This window comes from Poeciliopsis prolifica, unplaced genomic scaffold (genome assembly GCF_027474105.1).
Source record: "Poeciliopsis prolifica strain line A6 unplaced genomic scaffold, Auburn_PproV2 SCAFFOLD060, whole genome shotgun sequence".
Classification (NCBI taxonomy): Eukaryota; Metazoa; Chordata; class Actinopteri; order Cyprinodontiformes; family Poeciliidae; genus Poeciliopsis; species Poeciliopsis prolifica.
Window position 1 is genome coordinate 943,609 of NW_026562435.1, and position 25,093 is coordinate 968,701.

At 36.6% G+C, this 25,093-nt stretch overlaps 1 protein-coding gene across 1 annotated transcript in view; it reads left to right on the plus strand.

Annotated features, from left to right (window-relative positions):
• LOC129379684 (inactive N-acetylated-alpha-linked acidic dipeptidase-like protein 2) overlaps positions 1 to 25,093 on the plus strand; it is a 312,373-nt gene that overhangs the window by 226,375 nt on the left and 60,905 nt on the right. The window contains exons 13-14 of the mRNA XM_055060485.1: positions 59 to 211; positions 20,394 to 20,483. Of these exons, the coding sequence (XP_054916460.1) occupies positions 59 to 211; positions 20,394 to 20,483 (243 nt within the window). The remainder of the gene's footprint in view (positions 1 to 58; positions 212 to 20,393; positions 20,484 to 25,093) is intronic.

Below are 25,093 nucleotides of genomic sequence, written 5' to 3' on the forward strand. Positions count from 1 at the left end.
AAGCTGTTTTATTTTCCCCATCAAGTTGATTCTCCAGTGTTTTTTCTCACACTTCTAGAGACAGTTGCTGAGTTGCATCCGTGGAGGAAATTGTCCTGGGCCCAATGTGAGCTCCTTTCAGCTCCCTGGAGATGTGAGTTTCTTTGCCAACGAGCTGGCTGTTCCTACCGTGGAATTTGCCTTTGAGCAAACCAAAGCAGAGCGCTCAGAGGTACGTGTAACCTAAGGCATCTACTGTCTTCACGTTTCATTGACCAATTGGATTGTTTTCAGTTTGTGCTGCCATTTCTAGATTAATGGAAATGTTGTGTCTTACAGGAAGTGATGTGCAATGCTAACTGAGTTTGTTTCCAAAGTAAACACTGTTTGAATTGGAATTCTGAAAATAAATTTGTTCAGTGGAAAAGTGCCAAATTAAACATTTCTCATACTTTTGATAAGCTTTTGTGCTTGGATGATGTGGTTATTGATACAAAACACTTTTTTCACATCACACCAGTTTGTAAACAGAAGCAACACTCTTATTTGTACACACTGTGAACAAATAAGGAGGTCCACCAGCGAGCGCCCTCACAGCTTTGCTCACTTCATCAAATATTGACTTTATCATGCGAAAGTGTTGAATCCATAACTCTTCTGTAAAATTACAAACTACAATTTCCTCAAAATGTTGCATAGTTAGCTGCTCACAAGTAGGCGGGGCTTGTTGATCCATTGCCTGAATAAAACGCAAACGTCTCCTCTGATTGGCTGATAGATGATGAGATCTGGCTCCATGACTGAATTGTGAAAATATCTCTCTTGTTTATATTCATCATACTATGATTTTTAATGACTCGTCACATAAACAAGCATAACATATTGGGATTTTAAACGTGTTTCGCATTTGCAAAGTTGTGTTGTTGTTTTTTTTTCAACATTGGCAGAATGCTGAGTTTTGTACACATTTCTAATGTTTCAGAGAGGATGACTTCACTAAGTTTGACTGTTGCAATCATATCAATCCAATATGACATTTTCTGATACTGCAGTTTCACTGAAAATAAAAATTGTTTGTCAGTGCATGTTCATGACCAAGTAAATGGCTGCAAAGGCTAACTTTGCTAACTTTGCAGCCAAAGCAATGCACCTAAGAGCATTTCTCTCTTAGGTGCCATTGCACCTAAGAGAGCAATGGCACTCTTTAGGTGCCATTGTGATTAGCAATGGAACCAATGGAACCAGTCTGACAAAAGCTTTGTCAGTGCATGTGCATGGTCAATTGAGTAGTTTTCAAGAAAAAAAGTATGTTTAACTTCAGAGTAGCAGCAAATGACAGACATGTTGAGAGTGCAACTAACTTCTTGAGGATTGAATGTGACAACCACCATCTGCAGCTTGTAAAACTAATAGTGCTCTTTTAAATCTTAAAATAATTTACAAACCCAGTTTGACACAGTGCAATTTGGATCTTGTCTCTGCGAGCAACAAATAAGCATCTTAGACAGCAGAAATAATTCATGACCCTATTTGCTTCTATTAGAGATGGAATATGGATGTTTGTTGCACTACCTGGGGCTAGAAAAATTGAGATTTTTTTTTATTCCCCCCCCCCCCCACAGAAATGTCAACCCACTCAAATGTGGAATTCCTGGTTCAACTGGCAACTATGAACTTAATTAATGTAAGAGATCTTCATGATGTTTATCTGCCTGTAAGGCTTCCTAACAGCATTAAAACGAAAAGCAGCTAGGATAAAGTCCAGGCATATTAAATAGCCCAAATTAATAGACTGATACATAAACATGTTCTGTTAAAAAACTTCCTGCAGGCAAAGATTACCATAAACTCAGGAAGTCATTGACATCGTTAAAAATTGGAAGAATCCAATTTCCCTCATATCTGAATTTGTAGGAATTATCAGTGAAGAAGCTGCAGGGGAAATTCAAGGGTTTTTTATCTTGACTGTTTACCTTCTGACAATGTTTTGGTAAAAGTATTGATTTCTCCATTTTTGCATTTTGGGCTTGCGGGACCGCCATCACAGTGAAACAGTTTTCATGTTGTATTTTATCTTGCTTTTCCAGCTCACATAAAACCCTAAGAGAAAAACAGCTCAGGTTTGACTTGGCTAAAAGAAACGGCAGAGCAGTCCGACATGTTGTGATGCTTTATGCTTTATTTACAATTAATTAGTAAGACTTAATCATAAGAATTACATTTAAATTGTATTTTGAATGTATTCCAAATTTATAAGCGTTGTACTTTTGCAAAATGAGGTATTTAGTATTTTGGAGATATGTAAAACTGATGATACTTCTACATTTTATGTTAAAGACCAGTTAAGTCTTGCTGTAGGACCTCTGCCACTAAAATGAATTTGATGCTCTCACCCATGGACACAATTATTTATTACTTTGTCAAACGATTTTGAAAGAGATTGAAGATGAAAAAATGTAACATTACATCTGTAATGTTACATCTGTAAAATGTAACATTACAGTAATTTTATTGTGGCTTTTGTTTTATTGATTTACAAAATCTATTTGAAAATAATGCATAAAGCACAACTCCAGAAAGGTATATATATATATATATATATATATATATATATATATATATATATATATATATATATATATATATATATATATATATAAAACATATTTTGAAAATGTTAAGTTAATATATACATTTGTACAAACACAGCACAATTTAACTATATATTTAATCATGATTTAAAGTATACTTCAGAAAAATATATTTTGATGAAGTCTACAAAAATCTATTTAAAAGAGTATTAGAAACATTAAGATGAAATTACAAATGTAAAATTCATAAATCTTTAATAATATAGGTACAGCTACTTGATAACATTAAAAATGTATTTCAGAAAAATGCAGCCTATTTAAAATATACCAAGGCATATTACACAGTCACAAGGGTAATCCTTGTTATTTTATTCCTTGGTATTTTTGCTATGTCCAGATTGTGTTATAGCTATTGCCCGTTCTGTAATTTGTTTCACATTATGTGTCTTAAATTTCCCTTAGAGGAATAATAAAGTTTACATTGAACCTTGCATATTGAAACCACAGAGATGACTGTACTCAACATCTGACCACAATGTGTGTAGAAAGTAAAGCACATTGATGTGACTTTAACCATATGAGTGTCTTTTAGGGCTCTTTGTTCCATGGTGATAATACAGATTACATTATATAATCTGCCGCATCTGTAATTGCATCCATTCATTCTCATATGCTGAGCAAACAAAGAATTTGAGTCTGTAATGTGTTGTGAGAGCGCCAGATGTTGTGTACAGTAGCAGCTCTGTAGTGTTCAGAAATGAAATATGGTTCACTGAACAGTATTTGTTCTATATTTAACATCTGTTTCTCTCATTTCGTCAAAGTGCTCTCCTTCGTGATGTGATTATGCACCTCGAGCAACTAAAGTTTGTTGCACAAAGTTGTTGGTTGAGCCATCGTGAAAAAATACTATTATGGCTTATCGGTACCCTATAGGATCAGTTTGTTAAATTCAATTCAATTGTGCACAAAAACATCCTCTTCTAAAAATGACTGTGAAGTACTGGCATTATGAGGCCACTATAATGCGTCATAATGCAACTATTCCTTCCTTTTTGGGAAGGAATAATTGCATTTTTCTCGTGCAAATTCTCAAAAATGTCCTTCAGTCTGTGTGTTCTCACCTCTGCGTGCAGAAATCTGGAAGTAAAATTCTCTCCCGTCGGTGCAACGTGGGTGTCATTTCTGACATGTGTCATCAGGCAGATGCATTGGCTTTGGGGCTCTGGAGGGAAAAACTCAGGCAGGGCACTGAGGTGTGAGAAGAATATCTGACAAGAGCTCATCTTTGCAGCGACATGTTTTAGGGCAACTTTCAGGTTCAGGTTGGGATAGTGAAATATTAAGTCAGTGGGATCTTGAGCTTGACTTTGGCAAGTATTGTGTTTATACCACAGGCTATTCCTGCTGCGCTCTACAGATAGAGACAGCTGCAGTCCTCCAGACAGGTAGGGACGAAGGTGGCAGCATTCTTTTGGCCTCGTACCTTTTGTATCTTTGAAGAACCCACACCAGAAAAAGTTGTAGTTCTGTTACTAGGCTCAGTGACAACAGGTGAAACACAAAAGCTGTGAATCTAACTTTGTGTTGTGATGCTAATCAAAGAGGAAGTGTCTGTGCTAGCTGCTGGGGACAGGTGATTCTAGAAGCAGTGCTATGGTGTTCAGTCCGAGCTAGCAGCCTGGAGACAGCAGCAGGTCATTTCTACTACACGCTTTTACAACCGTAATGTTTGATCACTACTAAAATATCAACTCTTATGCAAAAACTACACCAGTATTTATATACAATAAAACAAATTCGCTAATAACAAGATAAGGACATTGTTGCAACTTGTTTTCTGTTGTTTAGCAGCTGTTCTATAACATAAACAGTGGAAGTTGTCTCATCAAAATAAAGGCATCAAATCAAAAACCGGAAGTTTACCATTTATCATACAAAATAAAATGAAATAAAACCAATAAGCGCTAAAAAGGGGATAGAACAAATAAGAAACTTTATTTGCGGTTATCTACAATTTTATTTTTTCCTTCAGGAGATTTGAAGGACCTGCTTGTTTTTCACAATGATCTCTGGGAGTTTCTAAGCAGCCATTCGTTTGTTATGAGAACCCAGGATAAGGAGTGCATATTGACCAGGTAAAGCAACGTAACAAGTTGCTCATTCAGCTGTTGAACTGTAGTCATAGAAACAGGGTCGTGAGGCAACAAATGACCAACATATAGCAAAAGATAAAAAATCTATGCAAGTTAATTCACAAAGGCATTACATCATCACTTCATTTTGCTTTACATGTTATCTACACAAACATGTACTTTACTCTAGGGACAGACTTTTGTCTCTGTTAAAGCTGAATAGGAAACCCTTTGGCAGGTTTTACTAATACTTATTCCCAAATTCCCAAAAGAGTTCAACATTGAAGGATAAAAATGAAGGATAAGAAAGTGCAAATTCCTTCCAATCCTCCTCTTAAACAATTAAAGAATCCCCCATAATATGCTTTATTCATTTTTAGAGCACATATTCACTTTGATTTTGTACTGTTGTGTGAGTGAAGTTCAGAATGTGGTCGTAATTTTCCTTAATAATTAACACTTCATCTAGTTTCATCTATCAACTATAAAACTGCATATCTGTAAGAAATTCCTTTTGCAGAGATATGTTGCAGTCTACATTATGAATGAACTGCTCTGACATATTTTTTACTCAGAAGTCCCAGTCCTGACATTATGCATGCACCAGTAAACATGTGATTTAGTGCATTTTCTTGAAAGGACATAAAAATGTCACAGCAGTTTTATCTAACAGGTACTACTGGAACCCATTGAGGCTTTATCTTGTGTTGTTGTTTTTTTTTTTTTTTCTTTTAGCTGATATACCATTTTATTACATCAATTTTACAGTGGCATTTGGCATTCCTCGTGCAGCCTGTCTTGGCTGTAAAAACACCCTAAATTGAGTCTTATTTAGTGGCAGGGAATACCTGATGGTGCTACCAGTCATTCTGGAAGTCTGAAGCTGATGAGAAACGATGGAATCATCTTGCAGCTGCATCCAGCTCTTCTGGTGTCAAGCCAAAAATAACTATTAACAGCTACTAATGGTGGGAACACCAGGGAGGACTCACACAAACTACACAAGTACATAGAAACACTTTCCATCTTGACTCCACATCTAAACTGAGGTCAATTAACCTACTTTTGAAATACTTTTAGTAAATACAGATATTTATATTTATAAATCTGATTCACCCTTCATGAACTCCAGAAGGGCGAATTCAGAAAGAGAATACTTTAGAAATATAAAAAGATGCAGAGACTGCCAAAAAACGAGACAGAAGCCAAAGGAACAAATAGGTCACCAGACTAGATGAAGAGTGCTTCCAATGTCAGGGTAATCACACATGAGCCACCCCAACAAGAAGAGAACCTGAAAAATACAAGAAAAGTATATGAGAGAAGGAAGCATCACAGAAGAGTGAGTACAACATGGTCAATAGATCACACTAGAACAAACCACACTCTAAATTATGCATGAAAAGTCCACTGGAACTACCTGCTATTCATAAGTAAGAATGGCTTATAGCCAATGATTATATTCTGTTCTTTGTGTTTGAACTATTTTATAGATTTTTTGTTGAATCCTGATACACTAGTGGACCTGCTGTCAGTCAGCTGCTATGGCAACGAGTCCATGTTTAGCATAGCAGACACAGAGAGCAATAAAAAAGATTACAAGTAGTTTTGAGTTGTTCTTTAACAGTTTTTCTGCATTATTTTCCATTTGCTGTGGCTCACTGCACTAAATTAATAAGAAATACATCTCCAGGTTTCATTTTGTTAATGGAATTGTTCGACTGCCAAAGCGTGACTATGGGTGGCAGGTTGTCTTTTTGCCCTCTGGTGTTCAATGCATGCATGAAAATTCCAGATGTAAGCAATAACATACAACATGTCTGTATCAACATATAATTGGCAAAACTGGATTTTATTGTTCAACAATCATAAAGGAATATATATACTTAAATTTGAATGTGCTTACATCTGAGTGTAAAACTTGATTGTACTGTAACATTCAAGCTTAATTATAAATGAAATCTGGATATGAATTGAACCTGTTTGTCTTCTCAAGTACCCTGATATGACATTTCTTATAATTCCTTGCTAGATAAATAAACTAAGCAGAAATGGTGACGTTGAGGGACCTTTAGCGCTTGGTCTCCTCACACAAGGACACATCAGAACCACTTGGATGGTGCTCTCTGGTTCTGTCCCTTTTCTTTCTCCCCTGCAGCACTCATTATGAATCAACCACCAAAGTAGAATTTGAATCCCTGTGTATTTATTATTCCACTTCCTGTTTACTTATTAATGAGTACTATAGTATTTATCCTCTTATGGAGATCTTTAACTATTAATTTCAAAGAAACACTATGATCCAATCAGTTTATTGGGAAGTCATCTATATTTTCTCATGATTAGATTTTAAAGTACAATTTGCAGTGGCCGACTCAGCAAGACTAATAAACTGTTGGATGATCTGTTTGCTTCAACTCACATTATAGGAGAGGAAGATCATCAGTATTTACTGGATGTGGAGCATTTGAAAATAAGTTCTGCAAAAAATGACTGTCCAAAAAACACCAAAAGCCTTTTAATAACTAAGCAGGTTGTTTATGAAAATGCAACCTAATTAAAATTAGTTTTAATTTAAGTTCTTGGAATATTTCTATTATCTTGGTGGTTTCTAGAGTGTGTCAAAGAATGATCATTGCCCTGGTTCACTTGCAGATAATGGGTTGTAAAATGATTTATTACATTAGTGGAACCGAAGACCAAATTCACCTTTTGTAAAATATCTGCCCTTTTTCTTGTAAACTCAGAGGTTCGGCAGATTGCTTGTTCTTCTCCTGCTACTTTAAAGGATGTTTGGCTGTTGAGTTACTGAGATTGTATTCGTAAACCATATAATCAGATTCTTTGTAGGTGGTAAGGAATATGTTTATATTTAATTTTTAATCGTAAACTGAAGGAAAAGAAACCAAAACCAACTACCTACCTTAAGTTATGCAAATATGCAGAGAGTATGCACTCTGATCAGAGTGTAATCCAGTCAGATAAGTCCAGATCTCAGTGTGTAGGAATAGCATGTGATGCTAAATCTTTCTTCTCTTCTATTTAAAGCTCCTAATGTCTTATTGGTGAACTCTGAACTTTAAGTTTCATTGGAACTTGTTCGATGAAAATCAAAACCTTTGTGCAAAGATAAATATAGAAAAGGAATTTAGACAGTCCATCTAAAGAAAGGGAAGAGAAAAGGTAGATTTTAAAAACTGTCTTTTGAATCAAATGGCAAAGAAGAAGATCAAAGAATATAAAGTAAATAATAAAACTACAGATCAGGCTAGGGGACTGTTGAGGACAGCTTTTGCGTCTGGCGAAAGCGTTCTGGAACATGGCCACAGTCACGCAACTCATCTGGTGGTGAAGATGACGAGCCAGGTTCCTTACTGGAAAAGGATTTTAGGGAGCCACGTTTAATTTTATCGAACTTTCCAGAAGGACGACTCAGAGGAGGATCAAGTGAAAAGCTGGCAACCTCCATAATGGGCTCAGTCTAACACCTCTAATGCTATCAAAAGCCCATTGTAAGACCCTACAAAGCTCCTCAGTGTCAGACAGCAGTTCATATACACAAAATGGTTCCCAATCTGAGGCATTGCAAAGAAAAACAAATAAAGGACAGTTCACACTTGTAATTTAATATCGTTCTTCTTTACTGTCTGGCAGAATGAAAAGAAGTTCCATCGTTTCTCCAAACGTCTGTTTCTACCTTACAACTCATTTTCTGTGTTTCTGTAAGTTCAGCTCTCCTTCCTTTGGCTGTTTGGCCTTTTGTTTTGGTACTTAGTAATTTTTTACACTCCTAAAGCCTTTCTATACAGCTTCGTTACTAATGATGTGATGTAGTGATTAAAAATGGTGTATGCCACCATTAGCCACCATTAGCTAGCACTACATAGATCACAGTGACCTGTTGAGACAGAACAGACCACTGGACTTCAGCTAAAGGTAGTTTCTCCACAGTTCAATTAATATATTTCTGATTGTGCTACAGCTGATTCTTTCTTGGTGTGAGAGCAAATAAATCTTAATCTGTGCATAAAAAATTGTCAAAAAGTAGAAATTCTCTTATAGGATTATTTTTTCATTGACTGCTCAGTCATTAGTCTATTAGCCTATTTTTGTATTTGCGTGTGAATATTGGAACCCAAGATTTGGAGGCAAATGCGACAGTCTGCAGTGTGACGTCAGAGCCAACACATGGTTGTGGTTGTTTTGAAAGATTCCCTGAACTGCCCCCTATTGGTTTGGCGTGTTTAAAACAACACTCTTGGTGAAATTCAGTGGGTTTGTGTGGCTGAACAGTTTTCTTGGACAAGATTATTTTATGAAAAATTGTAGTTCTGAAAAAAGCTCTGGCTTCATTTGGTCTAGGCCTGTATGTATCCTCTTTCTATGGTCCAATTACACCCATCACATGTGCTGTTCTCTTCCTCTTCCTGTTTTTTGTTTTTTTATATATATACTTTTGCTTGAGGAGAACTAGTTTACCTCTTCCACACATAATTGTACAAAAAAATACCCTAAACATCTGTTCAGTGCAATGGGCTGGATTACAGGATTTGATAGTGTTACCGGCAGAGCACCGATTTGTTTTAGATCACACTCCCACACACTCTGGAATGTGGGGATGGAAGATAAATTCTTTCTTGATGTATTGTAAATGGACTAAATTTATAGTGTGTTCTTCTGGTCACACTGGAGCCACGGTTTCCCAATCACATTCACGAATGTTCCCACATTCTTACTGCGATAAGCAGATCTGGAGCCAGGTTGGGGTTAAGGACCAAAGGCTCAGATTGCAAGAAGACTAATCTTCCCACTGAACCAGTTTAATTCTATATTATATTCTTATTGAGCCTTTGTTTCATTGAACTAGCGAAATCATTTTCTGAAAGCAAACGTTCAGAAAATCACAATAATGCTGCCTGGGAGGTGTTTAAGGGTAACAGGGGGCACTAGCAGCAATATCTACAAAAATAACAATTGCAGCAGGGTCTTTCTGGTAACATCTGCTTCCTTGCTTCATATTTCTCTCTTTATCCTAGAGATTTATAATTTTCTGGCATTATTGAAGTTATTTCAGTCCTCAAATAATAAGGTGATATGTAGATAGATCTGGGATTTAGGAAATATTGATGCATGTTCCATTATGTTTGCTTATCAGTTGGACTAAAACATAAATGGAAACACAGGTTAACAGTGGAAATTCTCATTTGGCAGCTTTGAATCACCTACCTTATCTGTTTCTCTGATTGTTCTATTACAGACTCATTGGGGAAAGCTTAATAGCTAGGTTGAGATGCAAAATAAAGATTAAAGACAAAATTTTACCATAACAAGGACGCTACAATTAAATGGTGAGGAAAGGCATGACTTATCTTCAGTTAACCCTATGGCTGTTTTGATAAATATAAATGGCTCAAAACATTTTTCTAAATTCATCTATGCATTATGGACTTACATACTCCAATGTGGTTAGATGGATAAAGAACAGTAATCCCAGATTCCAAGGCATCTGACACTATTTAGTGTTCAGAGAAAACAAACAAAAAACTAGAAGAAATTATACAGTCAGAGATCCATGTGAAATGTTAACTGGGCAAAGTTGAAAGTTGAGATATTTTTTAATGTTCCCCTAATGGCACCCATGGCTGCAGATTATTTGTCCCTTTACATTTGCTTCAGTTCAGGTGCCAAAGCACAAGTGCCGTCTCTAGTCTGTTTAGCAGCTTCAGGTCATATTCAGTAGTCTCAGTCATTTCAGTACAGTCCTGAAGACAAATTGATACAGACCATCTGGTTAACTGTGGTTATAATGCTATATAGTGCAATTAAGTTCATAATGCCAATTTGGAGAAATGTATCTGTCTAAGAAACTCAGCAAACTGCATGTAGGCAATGTCAATTTTATTTAAAAATAATAACTGCACCAACATGCTGTACACTATTTATAAAAACACATAAAAATAAAACTCAATAAATTAAACAGACAGGGCAGGTAAATGACAATGTCTAATGTAAATGGCAAAGAATGATTTGAGGTGTTCCAGACTATGTGCAGATCTAATGTTAAAGGGTAAGTTATTCCACAGACTGAGACCAGTAACAGCAAATGTCCGGTCTCCATTACTCGTCAGTCTGGTTCTGGGAACATGTCATTGACTCTTTTCACATCAGTGTCTGCTTTAAGTATTGATATATGTCTTCATGAATGTTTAACAGAATTCTAAGGCCCAGAAATTGTTTGGAGTTCATATTTTACATTGTTTATGTCTTGTCTTATGCAGGTTGAGGGAGGTGGTTATCATCAGTGTCCTTCAGCTGCTGAGCTCCTCCACCAGCTAGCAGACAGTGTAATTAAAGTATACATGACTGAAAGTATGCAAAACGTGTGAGTGCCAGCGCAGTCTGTATATGCTGGCTTGTCATGCAGCTCTAACACATCCTGACAGGCCAACATGCATCTAATTTAATACGCTGGTGGATCCTATAAGGGCTGAGACTCATTTAAAAGGAAGGTGCAGAGACATGTATGCTCATAAACCCACACTTACATATTCAGGATGGACAAGATACAGATAGATATAAGCTGTGTTCTCTGATATGTGCTTATGGTTCATTCTAGTGTCATTTTTTTCCACTCAGTCCAAAAGGATTTTTGCAAAGGAGATTGTTTTCCTTCTTGTTAGAATTCTGAACCAAAGAATTTTTGATAAAAGAGTGAAAGAAAATCTTGATAAAATATTTTTAAAAGAAGGATCTTGAGGTCCTCTTCAGAGAAACATGCATTTTAGAAATGTTGTAAAAGATAAACAGGTGATGAAAAAAATTGCTCTAGTCTACATATCATTGCATCACTTTATACCCGATGATTTAATGGTGAACTAACTGTTGAATCAACAGCAGTATGGCTCTGTTACCTTGGCCACAGTGCTGAAAAGAAACCCGAGTCAATCTAATGATGCTCCATTCCATGAGAATGTTGTCTTGTGCATCTGTTTAAATTTCGTTCTTGAGCATTTAGGACCATGTGGTATGTGTAATGGTGAATGGACTTCATGTGAATATTGCATGAGCTTGTGGATGTCCTGTGGTGAACATTAAAGTGGAGCTCAAAGAGTGGTACATAACGACCAACGGTGAGGTCTTCTGTTTTCCACCCACTCAGGTCCAAATACTCTGGCTCACTAATGACTCCGCTTTCATTTGTACAATGGCTTTAATTAAAATGGTAATGGGACCCAGCTCTGATTTCTCCTAGCTTGCTTTGGCCACTGGGATTCTGTAACAGCAGAACAAACTGCTTCAGTTTGTCACTGAGGACCACCCAGATGTAAACATTTGAAACTGGAGAAAGACAGAATGAGAAAATAAATGTGTATTAAAGAGACCAAGACTGGAAGATGAGAGGAAGGAAACAAAATCAATAGGGTTTGGAACCCAAACCTATTGATCCACGCAATGTTACTGTTGTTCTTTATCTGAGCGTTCCCAACTCTTCATCTCCTCTTTCTCCACTGTCAGTTTCTAATTCACCTTTTTTTATACTCTCTCTGTTTCCTTCTCTTACTTTTTCGTGCCCCAAGGTATAATCAAATAACTGCCAGAAAGATAAAGTGTGCCAGGAACAGGATTGCAGTGCAGGGGATAGAAGCATTCTCTTATGTTTCATAGATACTCAGTGATTAATAACAACAACCGGACAGACTTAGCTGCAGGGGTTCAGCTAAATAAACTTGGCAGTCTATATTGTTTGAGGAATCGATTGGGTCATCTTGTACATGGCAATGACAACAGTATGACAGGGTATAAAAATCATGGGAGTTTACCTATATATATTAAATTCTGTATATAACAAATTGTCCACCTGTTTACCACTAAATTCAGATAAGCAGAAGTAGAGTTAACAAGACCTGGGAGGAAACCCAAATATTTTCTCCCCACTGACTCTCTTCAACTTCATGTAGTTTAAGATGCCAAGTGTGGCATCCCCTTCAATAGTGAGTGTTAATTCAATATCTACATTATCTCAGTATTTGTTATTTGTTTATTTAGTGAGTAACTAATGGTAGAAAGTGAATAAAAGGATCTTTTATTAAAAGTTGCTGGTTGTGTAAGGAACCAGGAAACCCATTCTAACGCCACCCTATTCAGAAAAATGTGTTTTATGTCTTCTGTTTGATATATTTTGGGGCATGAGCCCTTAATAAGAGCACACTGAAAGGCTAAAACAAACCCACCACAAAGTGCAGTGAGTTCATCCTCTTGGTGGCAGCAGACTTTGTTCTAATCTAAATATGTCCACTGATAAATTAGACTGTCTTCCATCATAAATGCCTCATTTTCCTACTTTTGATTCATCACAATTTCTTCCATATCAGCTGAATGGACCCATACAGACCTTTCCCGAAATGCAGCTCATCACCCGAAATTTGAAGCCTTCCTCAACTGTTGCTAATGCAGCATTAAATGTCAATGTCAGCCAATCAAGAATGTGCAAGTACCCATTGAGAACGACTAATTGTAATGTTCGCAGTATTTTTAAACTTTACCTTGCAATCACCGTAATGATGGATACAGTGATTGCCTCTGTGATTACTGTAAAGCTCCATTCTAAGCTATTATCACCCTGTCATTTGAAGAGAGCCTTGATAATGCAAAACCTCAGATTGCACTGAGTGTTAGTCTTAATTTCCACAATATCTATGAGAGACAGGCACTGAATGGTAAAGGTCACAGGAAGAGTTGTGTTATGCAAGCATAGATGGTTTGATACACATACTGCTATTGATTTAGTCACAGTAATGTTATTTAAACCATGTTTTAACACTGAGGTTGCATATAAAAGTAACTTTCCCATTTTTTCACTCATTCATTAAAAACAATTCAGTGGAGGTTGATGTTTGCAGTTGAAATGCTAATAATTTTCCCAGGTTTCTAATGAGGTACCACATGACTATAAATGTCTAATAATAAATAACACAGGGCCCTGAAATATCCTCCAGTAAAGTTTGTGTTTTGCCTTTCAGGAGATTTAGTTCAGAGTCGGGTTTATTGTCTCACTTACTACTGAAATGTCTAAGGTGACACAGGTAGTTACATTTTTCAGTCAAATTGATGCTTATGTGGCTCAAAATGTTCAAATCCCTGCAGCCGAGTTACAGTTGAGTCCAGAAGTTTACATACACTCAATAAAAACTCACATACACAGTTTTCTCTCGCAGAGTAAGGCTAAATCAGACCAAACTTTCCTTGTTTCAAGTCCGTTAGAATTATCAAAATGATTTCTATTTGCTACAATAAGAATATGTCAGAGATTTATTTATTTGTGGTGTCTATTAAAGGCAGGTGATCACTTAGGAATATCCAATCAAATGGACTGACACTTTTCAGATGTTAATTGGTAAAAACAAAATGGAAACCATGTATATTTGTTTTTACTTTGTCATCAAACATTGTTTAACTAATCTGAATAAAAGGCTGAGCTTGACTGCATTGATAGATTGCTAATTGGAATTTGTATATGACTGGATTGAATTTACTTCTGCTGGTAAAGTCTCTTATGATGAAGTGTTGTGCATTGGTGCTGTAATGGATCCAATGACATTGGTGCTGTAATGTCATTGGATGCATAGTTGCCATAAGAGCTTCTGTGAAAACAGCTCTCACACACAGATCAGAATTTTAACAAATGCAGTTAAATTTCTGAGACAGAACTGTAAAATGAATCAAGAGAATGACTTTGTTTGATATTTCATTTGAAACATGGCTTGTTTTGTTATTATTTTCTACCAACAAAGAATGCACCTTAATTGTTCTCTGTATTGAGCTCTACTTCCTGTTTCCAATTACCATATTTAGTATCAACATTTGATTAAATTAAACTCTACATAGCCTGGTTGGAGAAGGAATAATAACTAATTAGCATTTTCCTTTTTACATGTTAATTTGACTTAAAATGTACATAATAGAATAGAATGTAGCTGGTGTCTTTGATGTTCTCAAAAGGCTTTTTGATCCAAGTCAGATGATAGACAACTTCTCAGATTCTCACCTAGGTAAAAAGTTAATAACGTTCAGATTTTGCATTTAATTGCCTGAAACCTACTTGCACTTTTAAACACATTTTGTTTAAGAAGTAGTGAAATATAAAAGCTTTATGTGCTTTTAAAAGTTCAAATCTTTTTCTGTCCTGTTACTTACCAAGTAATTCTTACTATTTTGTGATTAGTGAAAACCTTGGTTTTGTGTAAAGGTGGTGTAATCAGATTTTTACCTCAGATTCCCAGCTTTCCCTAATTGTCCAACCGCAGTCGTGTCCTGAAGCATAAAACTCAAGAAGCAGACACAGCAATGGGTGAAGGTGAACAAGAAAGAACTCCTCAAATATTTGGAAAGCCAGGGCATGATATTGTCTCAGCACATGGCTTCAGCCTGATCATTTTTAATTTGCTGGAGGACATTTAATAGAATGAAAAGAACCACAAAGTTTTTATTGTAACTCATTTATTTTAGTACTTTCTACTAGCAAATTTACGCACATTTCTCCTCCTCTTCATAAAGTATAATGGTACATGAGCACACCCCATCAATATTTATGAACCTACCAAATGTTTAAGAGGGCAGTCTGGTAATGGAACCTCTCCAACGTGAAAGCTTTCGAACTTTTAGTGGTTCTGTTGGCGGTGAGGCAGGGATGGTGTTGAGCTGATGGTTAAAGCAAACCAAGGCCTCAAAATGTTAAACATTAAACACAAACTACTAATAAGAAGGAGGGAATGGTTTTAAGGGGTTTGGACTCCAACTGACATCATTTGGCATAATTGGAGGCGAAAACACCTCCAATTGTTTTCCCATTTTGTCACATGACACATACTTCAGTTTATGTTTAGATCATCCTTTCTGTCCATGATCTATTTGTCATCTTCATGCTTCACACTCAATGCGATGGCCCCCATCAAAGTTAAGTCACATTATGTTCCTGATTTACCTCACTAACTTTTAGCAGTTATGAACTGTAAGGGATAATCAGAGGTTGCAGAATGAATCTTATATAATACAGAGTGAGAGCAGCTGCAGGGTTTCACAAGCATAGAAGCGCTGGTTAGAGTTGACAAAAAGAAAGAAGAAGCAACATGCTGAACAAATCTGGATGTAAAAAAATAGTTAAAAACTACAAAAGACTTAAGTTTCCATGTCGTAGAAGGGCCTAACCAAAGTAAAGACATAAATCCAAATGAGAATTTGAGCACAGTGGCTCTTCATCCAGTCTGACAGGATTGTAGCTATTTAAAAGGAAAAAAGTGTAATTATGTCACATGTATCATGAAGTGCACCTATCTTGTCATGTTGTGAGTGGTGTTGATGTAGAAGTGGAAAGGAAGCAGGGCTGCACTGGGAAGGAATGGGGAAACGAACTGATTTCAACAGGAGGAACCAGTGAGGAGGAATGATAGACATGAATAAAAACTAGGAATGTGAATGCTGGAACAGTGGACCGGCCTGACTAACTGAAGGAGAGTACACACCAGAGGAGAAATGAAAATAAATCAAACGGTAACAAAATTATGCACTAGGAATAAACATAATGAACTAGAATCATTCAGAACTTAAGTAAAGTAAAAATAGAATCAAGGCTATAATATTAATAAGGAGCATAATAATAATGGAGATAGGATCATATCGCTGAGGATAACTTTCTTCTTTTACCAGCTTCATCCAGAATCTTCATGAGAACTTTTGCCTTTGATCCGACGTTAATATGCTCATTTCAAACCTAAACACAGCAGAGTGTTTGAGCTGCTGTCCTAAATGTCCTTCATAGGATTTAGCTCCTGTTGCATTCTGTGAGTTCACCTATCAGAAGCTTGCAAAGCCACGACGTTATCTGGAATTGTTATTGTTACTTAGAAACAAAGTGATAGAGTGTAGAAGCTTCTGACTGAAGAAAGTAATTTGAAATGGTCTTTTCTTGTGACATTTAAAAAATAGGAATCACTGGTATTCTAATTGACCTAAAACAGTAAAGCGTTCACATTAATGTCAGACAGTGAGAAACTGAGGGTTTACAGTGTATGTAAACATCTGGTCTTACCTGTAAGTAGCCTGGGCTGTTTTGGTATTTTCAAGATAAAAATGCCAACAAATAAAGTGAAATGTTTACCTTCAATAATATGTATTTACTGTGGACAGTTTGACTTTTCACTTTGGCAGCTTTAACATTTTTTCTATTTAGTTACTTAGCAATCACCAACAGATTATCTTTAAAAAATGATAGTCCAAAAACAGATACCTATGTTTAGACTCTGAATTGTTTACAAATGGCAGGCGTTGGGGAAGTCTCTCTATCTGTTGTTTTCAGCTTAGCTTCCAAGCTTGACTGGCTGTCCAAACTCCAGCTCCAGAAGAGTTTTAAACACACAGTTTTACAGTGAGAAAATCCAATTACATTCAGCACCTGGAAAGACAGGGAGAAAGGAGATGGACAGATGGGATCCTCACTAAGAAATGAGAGGCAGAAAAAAAAAAATCAATGGCAATCCAGCTCAGGTGGAACTAAGCTCAGCGATGCAGCGCCTCTCCTTGCTCCGCTCCACTTTCTGTGATGAAAGTGGATGTTTGTCTGCATGTTCATTTTACAAGGATTCACTACATTAACCTCATGAACACTCAAAGATTTTTTAATCATTCCTTTTTTGTCTTTTACTCTTCCTTCCCTTTGTTCTTTCTAACATTGTTATCTCAACTGCTTCTGTCCTGAGTATCAGCTGAACTGTCTGTTTTCCCCTGTTTTCTTCTGCCATATGTGACTTTAAAATATTTCTTCAATATACTAACTAAGCTCTTAACTTTTGTATTTCTGGATGCATGCAACCGTTTTCTTGCATAATTTAACTTATGTAAATATCAGAGAATTTGTTAGGCCTCACAAGCAGTTAATCAATAACAACTGTGTGGTTTTTATTCATTTTATTCAATTTATTATTTGTTTTATTTTTTTAAAAATTGTAATATTGGATAAAGACAAACTTAGTCAAAACAAAAAGCAGTTTTCAAATTACGTCAAATTAAATTTGATTTAAAAAAGTCAAATGCTCACTGTAATTTCACAAACCTTGATTACTCCCAGTCTAATCTAATAGTCACCCAAAAAATCTGTCTGTGGGACAAATCAGGAAGACTAAAGCATTAATTCAAAGCTACTTTCAAACTAAAGCATTGAAAGTAGCAAACTTTTTGCTGGGAAAATGTGGAAATCCCTTTAGTTTGAAAATAGATTATAAGTTCTTTATAATAAATGTAGCATCTCCAAATCATGAGCAAAGTTCAGAATTAAAACTGACAGAGTGCATATGCATCCGGCCAATGAAATGAGATTTAAAAAACAAAATCCTAAGAGCTCAAAAGATGAAACAAGATTTTAGACATTTTGGGTGAAACAAAATAACCTTTTTCCTCAGGGAAAAGGAGATTTTCTGTTTTCACAAATGTCAAAGTGTGTTTTAGAGAATCTCAATCCTATTTCAATTTGATTATTTGATTATTTTAGATTTTAAAGTAAACATAACAAATTACTTGAGTTTAGCACCAATGAGGAGCTCTGCAGCTCTTTGTTGTCTGCTGAAATTTTATGTTCACCACAGCTTGTAAGAAATTTGGCCATTGCATTTTAAAACATTGCTTAGCATTATTTTAAAGTAAAAATACAAAACAAGGCATTTTCATGCAACATATGAAGAACATTTTGATACAGTAAGTAACAAGATACATTATCACATTTTTTTTTTAACGTCATTTGAATGTTTAATTGTCAAAAATGTATGAAATCTAAGAAGAAAAAGTTTAATCTCCATAGCAACCATTCATCTGTGCAAAACAGCTGGTTGGATCTCGCCGTGTCTTTGAGGTGCAGCTCCTCTGCAGCTGCAGACTAAACTTCAAGCTTTCACCTCACAGAGCAGCCCTTACCTCCACTTCCCCATTCAACTCCTTCAGACTAGCCAACAGCAATTAGCAAACAGCTGGTGAAACTGCTCTTTTGCTGAGCTCATTATAGAGAGCAAGAGTTTTAAAGCGACAGAGGTCCAATTTCTATGTGTGAAACTATAAGTCATGTTAGATATATTTATCTTTTTTATCACAACTAAAGATAACATAGTGACCTGACTGTGCTAAACAACAGTACAATATGCCTGGAAATACATAATATGTCCTTTTTAAATTAAAATGTGTAAAGCATCTTAGTAGATAAAAGCAACAAAAAGGTGACAGAAAAAAATGAGCTTCCTCCTGCCTTTCTATCTTAGGTACCATCAACATTGTGTTGGAATACTGCTGGTCCTATTGATGACCATGGCAGTAATTTTAATATTCACCTTCTTTACATAAAATGTTTGGTTCAGGTAATTAGCTAATCAGCCACTTCAGTTAGAAGAATAGGGTGTGCTTTTATTCAAATCCAACTGAAACTGAAATAGACATCATAAATGGAGATCATGATGTGATCTCTTCATTTTCCCAGACCTCAGTTGATACATATGATGACATAAGAAACATCAGCAGGGCTGATAGGTGAGTTTTATTTACAAGGTTTGCAGCTCTCACAATGAGCTAACATTTTCTATGCTTTGATAGGCCCTTTATAAACCATTAGTGATGTAACTCACTCTAACCAATTTAGCAGCTTGTTCATATGAACCTCTAATGATGTATTTCTTTGCAATTCTTATTTAAATTCTTACCAGGAAAAAAGCTGAAAGGAAAAAAGTAGGCATGAGATGAAGGCATGGCGAGCTCCTGTTGTGTGAAAGATGAAGTGAGGTGTAGATTAGCAACACAAAGGCCTCTAATGGGAACAAAACTCAGGTGTCTTTGATCTTGGCTGAAGCTCCTTTGTTTAAAACCTTCAGTTCTCCCTGCCTATTCATGCTGCCCCTGTGAAGTATAGAACAGAGTGCTTGATTTGGCCTGCTCTTTAGCACTGCATGTCTAAGGCTAATGGCTCTGAGCTAGCTGGGAGGAGGTGAGCAGGGCTGCTAATCCACAGGTGTGTGCTCAGAGTGAGGCCCTGTGAGTCTGAACACAGCCAAAATGTTCTGATTCGTTTTAGCTTCCTTTCAACACACCAAAGCAGTGTTTGGTTAGGATGAGGCTCCGTTACCGTAGTAACAGTGACAAATTCAGCTCCCAGTTTGGTTTAATCTCAAGATCTTTGGTTCATATCTTGTGTTACTCACACAGCAACACCAACACACAAGAAACCCTGAAAAAAAGAACCCTGTGAAATAATAAATAATAATTTCATAGTCTAGTACAGATACTTATGTTTAAAGACCAAGGTTTTTATTGAAGTTTTGTTGATGAGGTCAAATTACCTGCAAAGTGACTGAGATTAGTTTAGACCACAGGTGTCAAACTCCAGTCCTCAGGGGGCGCTGTCCTGCAGTGTTTAGATGTGCCACAGGTACAAAATACTGGAATGAAATGGCTTAATGACCTCCTTGTGTAGATCAGTTCTCCAGAGCCTTAATGACCTAATTATTCTATTCAGGTGGTGCAGCAGAGACACATCTAAAAGCTGCAGGGCACCCAGTGGCCCTTAAGGACTGTGGAGTTTGACACCCCTGGTTTTGACTGATTGAAAAAAATGTAAAAGCTTCATTTGTAACATGTTTAACGATTCCTTTTTGCTCTTCAGACCACCGGTTTCCTGTCAGAGGCCCAGTTCTCTGCAGAGTCGCCAGAAACACTCGACCCATTGTTCAAGTTCCACGAAACCATTGCAAAGGTAGGGCTGCTGAGTCTGTCCCACTAATCACTCAAGCACTGTTAATTAAATGTCTGGTCAAGTGTTTTTCTTGGTTATGTAACTGAGACTGGAGAAAGAAACAAATGTAATAATGTGACTTCAATTTAAAGGAATCCTTAAAATGTGAATTTTACTCCCTTTATCCCAAACACATGCACTGCACCACAGCATGCCACATGACACACACATTCACACACATGTATTGTGAAATAAGAAGCATGTGTGTGTTCCTGATGATTTCAACATCAGGAACACATTACTTTGAGTTGCACTTTCAAACCCCACAAGGTCCGATTTGATTTTGTTTATTAAAGAGACAGGGGCCAACTTCCAGCCGCAGGGCCTGTGTTAACTACAGAAGAGCCAGTCAAATTCAAAAAGCTTGTTTTGCTTCCAAAAAAAAAACCGAAAAGTTTCTGATGAGAAAAGACCAAAGGAACCGTCCTGGAGACCCGCTGTGGAGAACACTGCTGTAAAAAACCCATAAGAATTGTGGGGATCAAATAACATCTGATGTGATTAATGTAAAATATGATTTTTTTTTCTCAAAAGAGGGGATTGTGATGAAAATTTGTTCTATCTGGTAGTAAAATCTTCCACCATAGAACTCTAGGCCATCTGAAATCAAAAGGTTTGAGGCAGCATGCTAACACTGAGTCGATCAAGAACAAATCAAAATGCATTTTGATTATTAGTTTATTAAGAAATTAACCAAAGAATATGAGCAATGACTCCCCTGGCTAATCCAGGGAAGTTAAGAAAAGATTAAGAAACATTGCTTTTAATATCCACCCGTCCTCTTGGAGCAAAAGAGAGATTCCCACCAGTTTCTGTTTAATTTAATTCACAGCTCTGGTATTTGCACCTGCAGTCTGTGACCCTGGATGGTTCAAACCCAGTTAAGAAATACCATTTATTATGTGTTTCCAGTGAGCTGCCTCCAACATGAAGGGTGCTTTATAGATGGATTTGATTGATTGGAATAAAACAAAGTTTTGACATTACACAGCATTAATGCAAAATGAATGTAAAGATTATTCAATAATGAATAAAATGTTTTGGTTTTTTTTGTTTATTTTGGGGTTTTTTTTAACATATTTTGTAGCATTGACTGTGTGTTTGCAGAGAGGGTCCCTGGCCAGAGGTTAGTGCTGTGTGGGGGCCATGGTGTGGAAAGCTTTGGGAGCCCCTGCTTTAAATAACCAGCAAGGAAATAGATTGTGCTGATACAAATTTCCCTCAGACATCTCTTTCAAATATCATCCATAGATAGTTCGCCTTAATTACAGGGTTTTTCTAAACTTGCTATTTTGCAAGTTTAGAAAATAAAACAATAAACTTGTTGGAACTGTCTAAACTCCAGCAACTGGCATCCAAAATTAGCTATAAATATGATGTCTTAATTTGCCAAAAGTTTGGTTTTGTCAAAAACAAGCAAATGTTTGCTGTCAATGGAGCAAACATTTGTTGCCGCATGTTCAGCTTCACAGCAGCCATACGTTTTCCAAGTTAACATGTCAGCTTTTGTAAGGAGCACAAGTGTTTATGTATACAGCTGCTCATTATGCACATCCTTATAAAGTAGATGCTTATCTGCAGTCAGCCTCAAAGCCAGCTTCAGTCAGTTACTTAGTGGGAAACAGCAGCGTTATTAGCTAAGTACAGCATAAAGCATCCATTTTTATCTCTGTCATTCAAACCCTGTCCTATTTAACAATATAAACAGAGCTAATATAGGCATTGCAGCAGCAGCAGTTTACTTTTCTCTTCTGTTCAGCAGTATGGTGGATCTAATTAAAAAAGCTGCAACAACTTTGCTGCAATTCAAAAAGCAGTTTATCCGCCCAAAATGTTTTGCCTGCAAAATCTAGAAAGATATCACCCGATGGTCAGAATATGATGTGGTTAAAATCTTCCTGTTATTTTCATTGCATGAATAAATTTTCATTTGTTCCGCTTTGACATCTTTATAAAAGTCCAATAAAACACACAGAGCTTACGTAAGCTGTTGTCAAATGAAAATTTCTATCTCATGTAACTGGGCCTTTTTAACATAGCCCTGCCTATTAAAGAGAACACTCTCATTGCTTATAAATGTCACCAGTTAACAATAGTTATCACCTCTGTGGGAAAGCTGTCAGTGCTTACAAATTACATAAGGCTCTGTGACATTTTCATTATCTTTTATGGAGCCTGGCTCTAAATGAAGACTCTTCAAATTGGTGTCTTTGCCTGGGCAGCGCAAACGTTTACAATCACTCTTCATGCAACACGACTTGCAGAATTTTTTTAAGCATGTCATCCCTTCAATAAATTCAAAGGTACACAGATTTTCAGAAGAAGCTGATTTGTAAAAATAAATTGTTTATCGTAATTTATTTTTGCTTCCCGCATAGCCTGCTGAAAATTACAAAAAAATCTCTATAACAATTACTGCTTCAATAAGACTGCCTTTTCTACACTTATAGTAAAAAAGGAACAGCAATAATTTGGGTTATTTAGCCTGTCTTAAAAACAAAAATGTGAGTTCATTTTGAAAAATCATACTTTCACCATATGCAGCTCCAATGTAAATATTTAGAAAGGAGCTAAACATTTAGCTCCAAACTAAATATTTGATAACTAAATATTTTGTTGTCAAGTTAAATATTTACTTTACAAACTAAGTTATTTAGCCTCTCAAAAGATTCAATGTAAAGGTTTCCCTGCAAGCTTTGCAGAGGACCCTTCAAAGATGTGGAAGAAGGAGGTGCCTGTGCATGTTGTGATACATGGTGTTGGCAGCATCATGCTGTGGGAATGCTTCTTGATGGGAAGATAGATGGAACTAAATGCATGTAAACACTAAAACGTTTTCCCTGAACATTCCTAAGGATTCATTTCCATCAGAGCTGTTCATTGTCGTCCTCAAGCATGGCTGTAGTTAAAGTCAGTTAAACTGTAGGTGAAAAATGATGAACAGTTTTGACTGTCGTGTGTGTGTGCGTGCGTGTGTGTGTGTGTCGGCAGAGTACAGTGCTGGCGTTCAGTGTTCAGGCGCCCTTCACATGCAGTCCATCCCTGCTGGATGGTGATTGCTCTTTTAAAAGGTGCCTTGTTGGCAGCTCATTTTCCTCTCCTGATTTGATTAAAACACCCATTTCCTTCATCTGCACAGACAGGTGAAAAAATTCACTGACCTCGAAACAAATATGAAAACTAAGGACGGCTTGTTCTTACTCAATGTGCGCATGCATGATTCCTCAGCATGATGCCTCATTTTTCTTCTGTCCTTCTCTCCATTGAAAAAGTTTGAGTATCAGTGCCACTGAAGGTATTTTGAAAAGAAATGTCACACCTGCAATACTGATATGACAAATGTTATGTATTTAATCCATACACACTTGGGTGAAGTGTGGTGACCTCACAGCTCGAAGGTCACCATTTCACAATGTTGAACAGGACCTTTGTGTGTGCGTGCGTGGGCGGGTGTCGGCCATATTTATCATATGCCACCAAACACATAACTTCCGGCTCAATCTGGCTCAGATTAAGCCAGAGACCATGGCTCAACCTGAGTTCATCTAAACACTAGAAGAGATTACGACCTTATAACACAAGACAGAGAACGAGACATCATAACTGAGTAAAAATCATTATTTCAATTTCCTGGATTACTACAAGGAATACAGTATAAAACTGGTAGCGTCATATCAACTTTGCTTTTTCAAAAGAAAAACCAAGAAGTGCAAAAAGAACTAATAAATATAGTCTAGCCGTCCCTTCATGTAACACAGATATGAAGCAGTAATGAGCAACAAACTTTCTACAATTAAATATTATCTTTGCGATTCACAGGATGCTGACATGTATGTATTGCAACCTGTCCAGGTTGTACCTTGTTTCTCACAGTAAATGCTTTCCAGACCAAATCTCAATAGTTCAACTTTCCATTTGAAATAAAAGTGAAAATGTTCCCAGTGCATTTGTGTGTACTGAAATTAAAGCTAGTAGGAATCTAACTTTACACCTTTTAAATGTAAAATTGAACAAGTATGTTGTCTTAAACCCAACTCTGTGACAACACAGAGTTGGGTGTTTGTGTTTGTACCATTTTGATGAGACAGTCACTGTGATCACAAGTTCTGTGTTCAGTACTCAGATAGGATCATTGGTGGCATATTCATTCATTTCCCAAGAACATAATCATCAGCTGCTCTGAAAATAGCTACACACTCCAAACATGATGACCGATTAAAGGTTCATTACATAGTGATAGCTGTGATGGTTTTTAAACAGGAGTTATTAATGAAAGAGGTCTTCTCTGGACTTGACCCCTGATGGTGTAGCCATTAGCTTTAGCATCAGGGTTCGGTAAACCTTGAAACCTTGATAGTTAATAAAAACACCAAGATAAACCATTAGAGAGCAATAACTGCTTGGAACTTTTTAACAGAAACCCTTTCTAAAAATCTTGAGCTATCCCTTTATGTACATTAATACAATTATTTACTGCAGTGCTGCTCAGGACAAAAGATATTTCTATTTTTTCTTCTGCAAAGAGCAAGAATGGAAGCTTCCTTCTTTAATAACACCATAAAGGGGATTAT